The sequence below is a fragment of the Symphodus melops genome (assembly GCF_947650265.1).
Source record: "Symphodus melops genome assembly, contig: scaffold_318, whole genome shotgun sequence".
Classification (NCBI taxonomy): domain Eukaryota; kingdom Metazoa; phylum Chordata; class Actinopteri; order Labriformes; family Labridae; genus Symphodus; species Symphodus melops.
This window is the reverse complement of record NW_027636569.1, coordinates 15,001-27,500: the sequence shown is the minus strand read 5'-3', so window position 1 is coordinate 27,500 and position 12,500 is coordinate 15,001. Positions and strand designations below refer to the sequence as shown.

Below are 12,500 nucleotides of genomic sequence, written 5' to 3'. Positions count from 1 at the left end.
ACACATCCAAACAGTCATCACACATCCAAACAGTCATCAAACATCCAAACAGTCATCAAACATCCAAACAGTCATCAAACAACCAAACAGTCATCAAACAACCAAACAGTCATCAAACAACCAAACAGTCATCAAACATCCAAACAGTCATCAAACAACCAAACAGTCATCAAACATCCAAACAGTCATTAAACAGTCATCAAACAGTCATCAAACATCCAAACAGTCATCAAACAGTCATCAAACAACCAAACAGTCATCAAACAACCAAACAGTCATCAAACATCCAAACAGTCATCAAACAACCAAACAGTCATCACACATCCAAACAGTCATCAAACATCCAAACAGTCATCAAACAGTCATCAAACAACCAAACAGTCATCAAACAACCAAACAGTCATCAAACAGTCATCAAACATCCAAACAGTCATCAAACATCCAAACAGTCATCAAACAACCAAACAGTCATTAAACATCCAAACAGTCATTAAACAACCAAACAGTCATCAAACAGTCATTAAACATCCAAACAGTCATTAAACATCCAAACAGTCATCAAACATCCAAACAGTCATTAAACATCCAAACAGTCATCAAACAACCAAACAGTCATTAAACATCCAAACAGTCATCAAATGTCCAAACAGTCATTAAACATCCAAACAGTCATCAAACATCCAAACAGTCATCAAACAACCAAACAGTCATCAAACATCCAAACAGTCATCAAATGTCCAAACAGTCATCAAACATCCAAACAGTCATCAAACAACCAAACAGTCATCAAATGTCCAAACAGTCATCAAACATCCAAACAGTCATCAAACATCCAAACAGTCATCAAATGTCCAAACAGTCATCAAACATCCAAACAGTCATCAAATGTCCAAACAGTCATCAAATGTCCAAACAGTCATTAAACATCCAAACAGTCATCAAATGTCCAAACAGTCATTAAACATCCAAACAGTCATCAAACAACCAAACAGTCATCAAACGTCCAAACAGTCATCAAACATCCAAACAGTCATCAAACAACCAAACAGTCATCAAACATCCAAACAGTCATCAAACAACCAAACAGTCATCAAATGTCCAAACAGTCATCAAATGTCCAAACAGTCATCAAACATCCAAACAGTCATCAAACATCCAAACAGTCATCAAACATCCAAACAGTCATCAAACAACCAAACAGTCATCAAACATCCAAACAGTCATCAAACAACCAAACAGTCATCAAATGTCCAAACAGTCATCAAACATCCAAACAGTCATCAAACAACCAAACAGTCATCAAACAACCAAACAGTCATCAAACAACCAAACAGTCATCAAACATCCAAACAGTCATCAAACATCCAAACAGTCATCAAACATCCAAACAGTCATCAAATGTTAAAACAGTCATCAAACATCCAAACAGTCATCAAATGTTAAAACAGTCATCAAACATCATATTAGCAGGAAAGTCAGTCGATCTGTAAAAGAGCTGACGACACTCCTGCTGCGCAAACACGATGAGCATGTTGATGAAATCTGATGCAAAGTTTAGCTTCTTCACATAGCTGCTAAACACGTTGTTACACACACACTCTGTCACACACTCTCACACACCCACACACTCTCACACACCCACACACCCACACACACACACACACACACTCAGCCTGCAGATTATTTATTTATTATTGTATCATAAACCACAAAACAACAAACCACGAAAGGGACAAGACGTGTTTGTGAAAAGAGATCACAGTTCAACAAATGAAGCAAAACTAAACATTTCATTTTCCAAGAGAAAATACACACACACACACACACACACACACTCACACACACATTCACACGTGCACGCACACAGACACTGAGCAGCAGCAGAGAAAAGTTGTGTGTTTTACCTCCATCCTGCTCGTCCTCTGTCAGCGATCAAGTTTATGCCGAGTGTGTGTGAGTGTGAGTCGGCCAGCAGGTTAAATATAGAAGCAGAGTCACCACACACACACACACACACACACACACACACACACACACACACACACACACACACACAGCTCATGTTCTGTCACATGTCTATCGTTCCTCAGTGGCTTGTTCTGCAGCTTCATGTTGATTCATAAAAATCGGATTCATTTTGACTCAGAGACAGAAACCAATCAGACGGCTCCATACATCAAAACTTTACTGATCCCAAGCGAGGCCTCGAACCCCTGACCCACGAGGGGGTTAAATATAAACACGATAACACGATTTACACCTGAATCCTTTCTTTAAACAAGCCCCTCCCCCTCCCTTTCTTTGTGACGTTAGCATCATCAGAGCATCGAGCGGGTCCAATGAACTGAACGGTCACACCAGTCATGTCGCACTTTGTGAACCCACTCAGGCATTTGACCCCGAAGCAACAATAACTTGTTAACAGACGTTTTGCAGCCAGCGCTCAAAGCTGATTGGCTCCAGGCTGTTTGCACTGATACGATTAAATGGCGTCTTTTCTCTCCTTGATATTTATTTGGTGCAGTGGTTATCTCTGTCCCCTCTCAACGAGGAGGTTGCCGGTTTGAATCCCTGTCTGTGTGGGTTCTCTCCTCCCACAGTCCAAACACATGTCTCATATAGAGACAATACTTTGTGATTGGCTGGTGACCACGCCAGGATGTAACTCCGCCTCTCACCCAATGACTCTGCAGTTTCAGATTACAACATTTACATATTAAGCAACATGACAGTTCTGTTGGGCAGTGGGCCCATCATAGAAGCAAATAAGGTGGTGAACAAACACAAACACAACAATGGACACCTTCACACCGCCTGAGACGCTCTGTCGCTCCAGTGACCCCGAGCGGAGAAGCGGAACAGATGGATCGATGAAAAGTCCACTGATGACACGTTTCATAGCGTTAGCCTAAAGACGCTCTTGTGAGCCATAAGAGCTAATGTGACAACAGAAACATTCAGGTCACTGACAGTTACATTGCCAGTGTATTTCTGCATAGACAGTTCTCTCACTAGCTAGCCTTGGTTAGCTTCATATGAAACTATGACTGACGGTTTATGGTTTCTTTGGAGCGCTGAACATCTTTCCACAGCGCGGTGTGTGTTTCAGATATTGTGGTGAATGTGATAAGAAACCTGCAGCCTGTTGGCGCTCTGCAGGATGCTTTATGCTCTCTGACGGGAAGTTGAGCCACTCGAGTGGAGAAAAACAAGTCTTTCATTTCTGCTTTTGTGTTTCTTCATTTCTGAGCTTTCACCCACGTTGTGCTGATTACACAAGCAGAGTCACAAACGTCGAGTGTTGTTGAAGGCCGACGCTCTGAGGTTTCCTCTCAGGATACACAATAGTGTTTAGAGATTAGTACAGATAATCTGAAAAAACAAAAACGCTGTTCATTGGATAAAGCCTTCCTCTTCTTTTCAGGGTATCGAATCTTTTGACCAATCAGGGCAGGCTTGTGGTCAGAGCAGGACATGGGAGGAGGGAAGAAGAAGACAGGAAGAAAAGCTGCTTTATGAAGAAAGAAACCTTATAAGGTGAAAGTTTGTGTGATCAGAGAGACATCACACAACAACAGCTTCTGTCAGTTACACAAGAAAACAGGAAGGCCGAAATTTAGAGGACCAATCAGAGAGCTGCTCTCTTCCTCTGTGATCAGACCTTTAAGCACCACCAATAATAACTAATAAGCTCCAGCAGCAGAAAGCTGCTCAAACTAGGATCAATGTTGGAGATGCTTTTGAAACATGGAGAGAGGTTAGAACGCAGAAAGCTTTACAGACCCATGCAGAGCTGGCTAAACACTGAAGCTACAGTGTCCACCACATGCAGAGCTGGCTAAACACTGAAGCTACAGTGTCCACCACATGCAGAGCTGGCTAAACACTGAAGCTACAGTGTCCGCCACATGCAGAGCTGGCTAAACACTGAAGCTACAGTGTCCACCACATGCAGAGCTGGCTAAACACTGAAGCTACAGTGTCCGCCACATGCAGAGCTGGCTAAACACTGAAGCTACAGTGTCCGCCACATGCAGAGCTGGCTAAACACTGAAGCTACAGTGTCCACCACATGCAGAGCTGGCTAAACACTGAAGCTACAGTGTCCACCACATGCAGAGCTGGCTAAACACTGAAGCTACAGTGTCCACCACATGCAGAGCTGGCTAAACACTGAAGCTACAGTGTCCACCACATGCAGAGCTGTCTAAACACTGAAGCTACAGTGTCCGCCACATGCAGAGCTGGCTAGACACTGAAGCTACAGTGTCCACCACATGCAGAGCTGGCTAAACACTGAAGCTACAGTGTCCACCACATGGAGAGCTGGCTAAACACTGAAGCTACAGTGTCCACCACATGCTGACCTCTAAAGAGTTCATGTTGGATCTTTAGCGTCATCATGCAGGTTGTAACTTTTTAAACGTTCATAGTGTGTCAGTGAAAGGTTGCAGGTGAGCAGCTGACTGGATATGATGAAGGCAGGTGAACAGCTGACTGGTTGTGATGAAGGCAGGTGAGCAGCTGACTGGATGTGATGAAGGCAGGTGAACAGCTGACTGGATGTGATGAAGGCAGGTGAAGGTGAGCTCCTCTCTCTCTGCTGCTCGTCACACTGAAACACTGACCACAATCTGAAGTCACCAAAACAAACAGTAAATATGCCCGTCCAGCTAGCTAGCTTACCAAGCTAGCATGCTGGACCCCCCTGGGCTCAGGTGTGTTTTTACCTCCTTGATGGTCGATGATGGAAATTCCCTCGTTGAAATGGACGCTCCAAAGTGACGCAAGTTGAAATTGACGAGAAATCGCAACGACGGAAATTCGGAAATCGCAACGAAGTGGGAAATGAAATCACACTCATCTTTCACACTCACACGCTTGTGTGACTCACCTGGTCTGAAGCGGGGATCGAACCCGGGTGTCCACGTTGCCAGGCGGAGTCCATCACCGCTCGGCCGTCTTCAGCGCTGAAGTCTGAGGAGAACCGGAGCGAGGAAGAAGATGAGAGCCAAGCTGAACAAACTTTATTAACATCAATGAAGAGAAACAAAGATGGCTGACTTTATTTAACCAGATCATGATCACACTGACGCATCTTCAACCAGCACACACACACACACACACAACCTTCAACCAGCACACACACACAGACACCCGTTGTCATGGTTACCTCTCTACATCTGGTTAGCTTTGCTGGGAGAGGCTCAGGCTTTCAGTCTGAAGGTTGTGGGTTCAAATCCCCCTCAGTCATAGTCCACTTTGATGCTGGTGTGTTTTAGTGACGAGCGGATCGATGAGTCTTTTAAAGACGCTCACAGCTGATTGGCTGCTGATGGTTTTACACTGATCAGCTGTGACTGAATCAACGACTGTCGGCCTCTGAAATATTTCAGGAGACTTTTAGGACTCAGACCCCTGAAGGGTTAGACTCTTTAAGGAAGTCCTGAACCCACAAGACAAATCCTGAATCCTCTCAGACCATCAGAGAGACTCCCTGCAGGTTTAGCTCAGCGTGTTGGAGGAGGATTAGAGATCTGAAGGTTGTTGGTTTGAATCCTGTTTGTTCTGGTTTTAGACTCTTTAATGAAGTCCTGAACCCCCAAGATGAATCACACTGACTGCATGTCAGGCACTTCTTTGTCTGCTCAAACTCAACATCTGCATTTTTATCACGTAAACTCACCGGTCAGTATTTATTCTTTACGCTCAGACAGAAACTAGGAAAAGGTCTCTGAGTGTTCTGCACACTGAGCCTGGAATCTGCCTGGAATCTGTTTTATTCCACCACCATCCCAACATCTTTCCTTCTGTTTTAAAGTCACCTTTCTGCTGCTGGATTTCATCTTCCTGAAGACACACTTGAGCTCAGACACCACTCCAGCAGTTTGAACCTGTGACATTATAATTCTGATGAAATATGAAATGAACAGGCTTCATGATGTGCAGCACTGTTTCTTATTAAACCTGTTCATCTTCACCGTGTGTCCTCGTGAAGATGGAGGTTAAACATCGAGATGGTTAAAGTGGGAGGAGCTCTTTTCATGTCTCCTGTTGAATCGTAGTATCGGGGGTCCATTAATGTTGGCCTTTTCTCCTCATGGTGCTGAACACAGAGTGACGAGTTACACAGTTTCTTGTTTCTTAAATGCTCTCTGCTGCCACCTTGTGGTCAAACCTCTGCCTCATGGTGGCATTATGGATGCACCTCCTCATTTGGCTGGATTAAAGGGTTAATCTGACATTCATGAATTAGAAGCGCTTTGTTTCGGAGCATGTTACGTTCACTTGTGCATAACAAATGATGACCCTCAGCCAAAATATTCATTAAACATTTTTATTTAGGAAAAGAAAGAAGACACATTTAAATAATTTTAACAAAGAAAACTAAAATATTTTGTGTTTAATGTGAATGACAAAAAACATGCCGGAGATATCAATGTCTTCACGTCTCGTCTTTCTGATGAGGCCATTGAACATAGAGCCAGTTAAGTCCATCATGTGAAAGGACTTCTGGGTAATGTAGTCCTCACACAGCAGCTCATTGCTTTAAATAAATACAATGAGACATTTTGTTTACAGTAAATCAACTCCACGTCCTGCTTAACATCAGGAACGTTTTTTTCTGCTTAATTGAGAATTTTGGACTTTCTGTTAAAAATAAAACAGTGATGCCACACTTAAAGGAGCAGTCTGTAGCTCCGCCCCCTATTGGTTAAAATGAGTACTGCAGTCTAAACTCAAATCTTCACAGAGAGCTGTCTCCCGCCCTCCTCTCACACAGCTCTGCATGTGGTGCACACTGTAGCTTCAGTGTTTAGCCAGCTCTGCATGTGGTGGACACTGTAGCTTCAGTGTTTAGCCAGCTCTGCATGTGGTGGACACTGTAGCTTCAGTGTTTAAGTCAAAGCCCCGCCTACCTTCTCTGGTCCAATCAAATCCAGAGCATTCAGGAGCAGAATCTAAAGTTAGAAGGAGGACATACTGGCTGCTGCATTGTTGTCAGAGAAGCTTCAACACAGCAGGTTTCCTTCATGATCACACAGGAAGAGAGCAGCTCTCTGATTGGTCCTTTAATTATCTAGAGTTCATGTTAGAGACTTGTGCTTTATCTTCTTCATCATCTCTGACCTGACAAAGAGCTGAAGTGAGACAATTAAAACCAGAACAAGCAGGATTCAAACCAACAACCTTCCGATCTCTAATCCTCCTCCAACACGCTGAGCTAAACCTGCAGTGAGTCTGTCTGATGGTCTGAGAGGATTCAGCACTCGTCTTGTGGGTTCAGGACTTCCTTAAAGAGTCGAACCCTTCAGGGGTCTGAGTCCTAAAAGTCTCCTGAAATATTTCAGAGGCCGACAGTCGTTGATTCAGTCACAGCTGATCAGTGTAAAACCATCAGCAGCCAATCAGCTGTGAGCATCTTTAAACGACTCATCGATCAGCTCGTCACTAAAACACACCAGCATCAAAGTGGGCTATGACTGAGGGGGATTTGAACCCACAACCTTCAGTCTGACAGCCTGAGCCTCTCCCAGCTGAGCTAACCAGGAGTAGAGAGGTAACCATGACAACAGGTGTGTGTGTGTGTGTGTGTGTGTGTGTGTGTGTGTGTGTGTGTGTGTGTGTGTGTGTGTGTGTGTGTGTGTGTGTGTGTGTGTGTGTGTGTGTGTGTGTGTGTGTGTGTGTGTGTGTGTGTGCGTGCTGGTTGAAGGTGTGTCAGTGTGATCATGATCTGGTTAAATAAAGTCGGCCATCTTTGTTTCTCTTCATTGATGTTAATAAAGTTTGTTCAGCTTGGCTCTCATCTTCTTCCTCGCTCCGGTTCTCCTCAGACTTCAGCGCTGAAGACGGCCGAGCGGTGATGGACTCCGCCTGGCACCGTGGACACCCGGGTTCGATCCCCGCTTCAGACCAGGTGAGTCACACAAGCGTGTGAGTGTGAAGGATGTGTGTGATTTCATTTCCGACTTCGTTGCGATTTCCGAATTTCCGTCGTTGCGATTTCTCGTCAATTTCAACTTGCGTCACTTTGGAGCGTCCATTTCAACGAGGGAATTTCCATCGCCGACCATCAAGGAGGTAAAAACACACCTGAGCCCTGGGGGGTCCAGCTAGCTAGCTTGGTAAGCTAGCTAGCTGGACGGGCATATTTATTGTTTGTTTTGGTGACTTCAGATTGTGGTCAGTGTTTCAGTGTGACGAGCAGCAGAGAGAGAGGAGCTCACCTTCACCTGCCTTCATCACATCCAGTCAGCTGATCACCTGCCTTCATCACATCCAGTCAGCTGTTCACCTGCCTTCATCACAACCAGTCAGCTGTTCACCTGCCTTCATCACATCCAGTCAGCTGTTCACCTGCCTTCATCACATCCAGTCAGCTGTTCACCTGCCTTCATCACATCCAGTCAGCTGTTCACCTGCCTTCATCACATCCAGTCAGCTGTTCACCTGCCTTCATCACATCCAGTCAGCTGTTCACCTGCAACCTTTCACTGACACACTATGAACGTTTAAAAAGTTACAACCTGCATGATGACGCTCAGGATCCAACATGAACTCTTTAGAGGTCAGCATGTGGTGGACACTGTAGCTTCAGTGTTTAGCCAGCTCTGCATGTGGTGGACACTGTAGCTTCAGTGTTTAGCCAGCTCTACATGTGGTGGACACTGTAGCTTCAGTGTTTAGCCAGCTCTGCATGTGGTGGACACTGTAGCTTCAGTGTTTAGACAGCTCTGCATGTGGTGGACACTGTAGCTTCAGTGTTTAGCCAGCTCTGCATGGGTCTGTAAAGCTTTCTGCGTTCTAACCTCTCTCCATGTTTCATCTCCAACATTGATCCTAGTTTGAGCAGCTTTCTGCTGCTGGAGCTTATTAGAAACATGCAGAGGCTTTTTAGCTCGGGTACAATCACTTCTATCTGAAGCAGTTCCACTGCCCGCTTCCATCGCTGCAACACCTGTTCACCTGATAACTGCTCTCATATAAATACCCTACTCCAAAGTAAAACAAATCCTGTCTTTAATTGTAAACCTGTGCGTCTGAATTATTAAATACAAGCTATCAATGATATTTTTGTTTCTTGTTTTGTTATTATGACGACATTTTATTTTAAGCCTGTTCAGCAAACAAACAAACCTAACAAATGATGCAGCCACAGACTGTAAATATGTTTGGAGCTTGTTCATGTCTGCTGTAAAAACAGGCTTTTTGAATGGGTGTGTATGTGACTTCCTGTGCTGCTGCAGCCAGCCTCTAGTGGACACTCCAGGAACTGCAGGAGGTTACACTCCAGCATCAACTTCATCTATTAACACTGACGTTTTCCTCTTGGGTTCATCGTCTCTTTATGAACAAAATGTGCTGCTTTGAAAATGAAACCTGAGACAGTCTGCAGTTTTTATCCACCACTTTTATATATATTGAATAAACATAAGTGCTCTTTTTTTTTTTTAATCCACTAATGATACTTCACATCTGCTTATTGGAGAATTATTTACCCTGACATGAAGAAGACTGAACAAGAAGCATCATCCCCCTCATCCCTTCTCTGCAGAGTGCTGAGGTGAGGACAAAGAAAAAGCTGGTTACAAATCCGTTCCCACAGTTTGAAATCTGTGCGCACGGATTTGGAAAGCTGTGAGACGCTCGGCACACACAGACGCTGTTTATTCTAAAGAGCTGTGCGCACGTTTAAAGTGTTAGAAAACCGTGCGCACAGATTTGTAAACTGTGAGTACAGATGTTTTCGTACCTGAGCCTCCTTACGACTCTGAATCTACATCAAGACACAAGTTCACCTTCACGCTGAGGATCTAGTTTTCGTTGTGACTGTCCGAGGTCCTCGCTTCCTGCTTTTTCTTTTCGCTTCTTGTCGCCGTCTTTGAGAGGCGTTCTTTGTCAGAGTCAGACTTTGTTGTCTCCTCAGATATTCAGAAAGAGAAAGTTTACAGAAAAGAATCAAAAGCAAAAAAAAACCAAACAAAGGTTGTTCCCTGTGAGTGACGCTTTGGTTCGTTCCCCCGTGATAACGATTCGTGATTCCAAACGTATTTCAGTGGCGTCCCTGCTTCTTCTTAAAGAGCTTATTAAACGCGTTCCTCCTTCGGCTGCCGGACGACTCGCTCTCCTCGGCCGCGTCCTCCTCCACGGGACTCCTCCTGCTCGGCAGCGGGAGGCCCGTCCCCCGTCCGCTGCCTGACGAGCTGGACGAGGCGGACGACGGGAAGATGGCCGGGCTGTCGGTGGCGTTGGACGTCACGCAGAGCGAGCGGGTGGAGCAGGACGAGACGAGGGCGGCTGCAGAGCCGCCTCTCAGCTCCCCCAGACTGGAGCTCTTCTCCAGACCTCCGGAGCCTCCGGAGCCCGGACCCTGCAGGGGGTGCAGCCGGGAGGGGAGGACGAAGGGTCTGGAGCTGTAGAGACATCTTGGTTCCTCGTGAGAAAGAGGGAGGGCGGAGTCAGAGTCCGAGCGGTTCAGGATGTCCCTGAAAGGAAGACAGAGAGAGAAAACTGACTGACTGGACTCAACCTCGCTACTCCAATCTGGACCAGAATCCGTACTGGACTGAACCTGACTCGGGTTATCAGGACCCAGACTGACTGACTGGACTCAACCTGACTCGGGTCATCAGGACCCAGACTGACTGACTGGACTCAACCTCGCTACTCGAATCTGGACCAGAATCCGTACTGGACTGAACCTGACTCGGGTTATCAGGACCCAGACTGACTGACTGGACTCAACCTGACTCGGGTCATCAGGACCCAGACTGACTGACTGGACTCAACCTCGCTACTCGAATCTGGACCAGAATCCGTACTGGACTGAACCTGACTCGGGTTATCAGGACCCAGACTGACTGACTGGACTCAACCTGACTCGGGTCATCAGGACCCAGACTGACTGACTGGACTCAACCTCGCTACTCGAATCTGGACCAGAATCCGTACTGGACTGAACCTGACTCGGGTTATCAGGACCCAGACTGACTGACTGGACTCAACCTGACTCGGGTCATCAGGACCCAGACTGACTGACTGGACTCAACCTCGCTACTCTGATCTGGACCAGAATCTGTACTGGACTGAACCTGAGTGGGCTCAATCCCCCTGGTCTCCGCTGTACTTGACCTTATCATGACCTGACCTTGACCTTGACTCCAGCTGATCTGACTCCATGACGACCTTTACTCTCTCAGCTCGACCAATCAGACCTCTCTCACCTCGATCTGACTCGACTGGACTCAACCTGACTCGGGTCATCAGGACCCAGACTGACCTCGTCTACTCTTCACTGGACGGGACGCCGACGACGGAGGATTAATGGAATCAGAAAACAGATCAGAAGAGTTAAAGACCAAACAGAGAGAGGAGGAAAACAGTGCCGACCTTCGTCTCAAATATTTATCTCTAATGATTGTTCAGAAAATTAAATGTCTTTAAAAGTGTGCCAGACCACTCGCTGGTTCTTATTGGTTCTTACAGAATCAGCTGGGAGAAAAAAGGGACATTTCTTAAATCCTGACCCGTCATGATCCCTCTCTAAGAACTCGTCTTAAAGTTTGTGACGCATGCAAATCAAAAGCTCTAAAACTGTGAGATCACTCGCACGCTGTGTCGGACTCACAGTCATGTTAGTCAGATGCACTGGGCGGCTTCACGCCGTGCTCGTGGCGTGCCAGGCTCGAGGGTTCGGGTCGTACCGAGCTTGAGCGTCACTCTGGCCAAACGACCGAGCGGATCCCTCAGTATGAGTCCACCCTAAAACCCTGAATCCTGACCACATGAGAATCTTGTGGACCAATCACGGGACTCGTAAACTTTCTGTCCCTCGTGTAAAATCTGTAAATGTAAACTGCTGACAGAACGTGTTCAACTTCTCACCTTTAAATCTCAACTTCCTGTAAACGTGGAAATCTTTAATCTTTCATTTGTTCGCACACATTCAGATCAAATCTGTTTTTTTTAGCGAGGAAGTCGTAATTAGCTGTTAGTGACGAACACATCTAAACTATCTTTGGAAGACGCCCATGCAGAGGAAGATACCCAAAGCTGCCGGAGCGACAGCGCTTCCCCGGGCCGGCTGCAGCGCCCCCTGCAGGCGGGAGGCCAGACGTCGCCTCCACAGAGTGGAAGTAAGAAGAACGGAAGAGCAGAGCGGAGAAATGGCCGGCGCCCTCGGCGTACGAGGAAGAGTCTGCAGGCGGAGGACAGTACGAGAAGACCGGGGGGTGAAGAGGAGACGTGGGGCCGATCGAGGGGTGAGACAGGGAGGAGGAGAGAGAGGGCGAGGGCACAGGAAGGAACTCCAGCTGGCCAATGGAGCGGCTGCGATTCTGCCGGGGTTGACCGCTCGGAAGGCGGGACGGTGAAACACGGCCACACCCTTCCTGTTTGGGTAAATCCCGCCCTTCAACCAACCTCTGAGAGCCGAACATCCCCGCGGGGTCTCCTATCCTCTGTCGCAGGGGCATCAGACTCTGAGCTGCAGCAGAGCA

At 46.4% G+C, this 12,500-nt stretch overlaps 1 protein-coding gene across 1 annotated transcript in view; it reads right to left on the bottom strand.

Annotated features, from left to right (window-relative positions):
- Positions 1–9,392: 9,392 nt before the first annotated feature.
- Positions 9,393–12,500, bottom strand: part of LOC306819353 (stromal interaction molecule 1-like) — a gene marked incomplete at its 5' end in the record, with an annotated part of 16,897 nt that continues 13,789 nt past the window's right edge. Inside the window, 2 exons of the mRNA XM_079373137.1 lie at positions 9,393–10,487; positions 12,049–12,487. Coding sequence (XP_079229263.1) covers positions 10,055–10,487; positions 12,049–12,487 — 872 coding nt within the window. The 3' untranslated portion in view covers positions 9,393–10,054. The remainder of the gene's footprint in view (positions 10,488–12,048; positions 12,488–12,500) is intronic.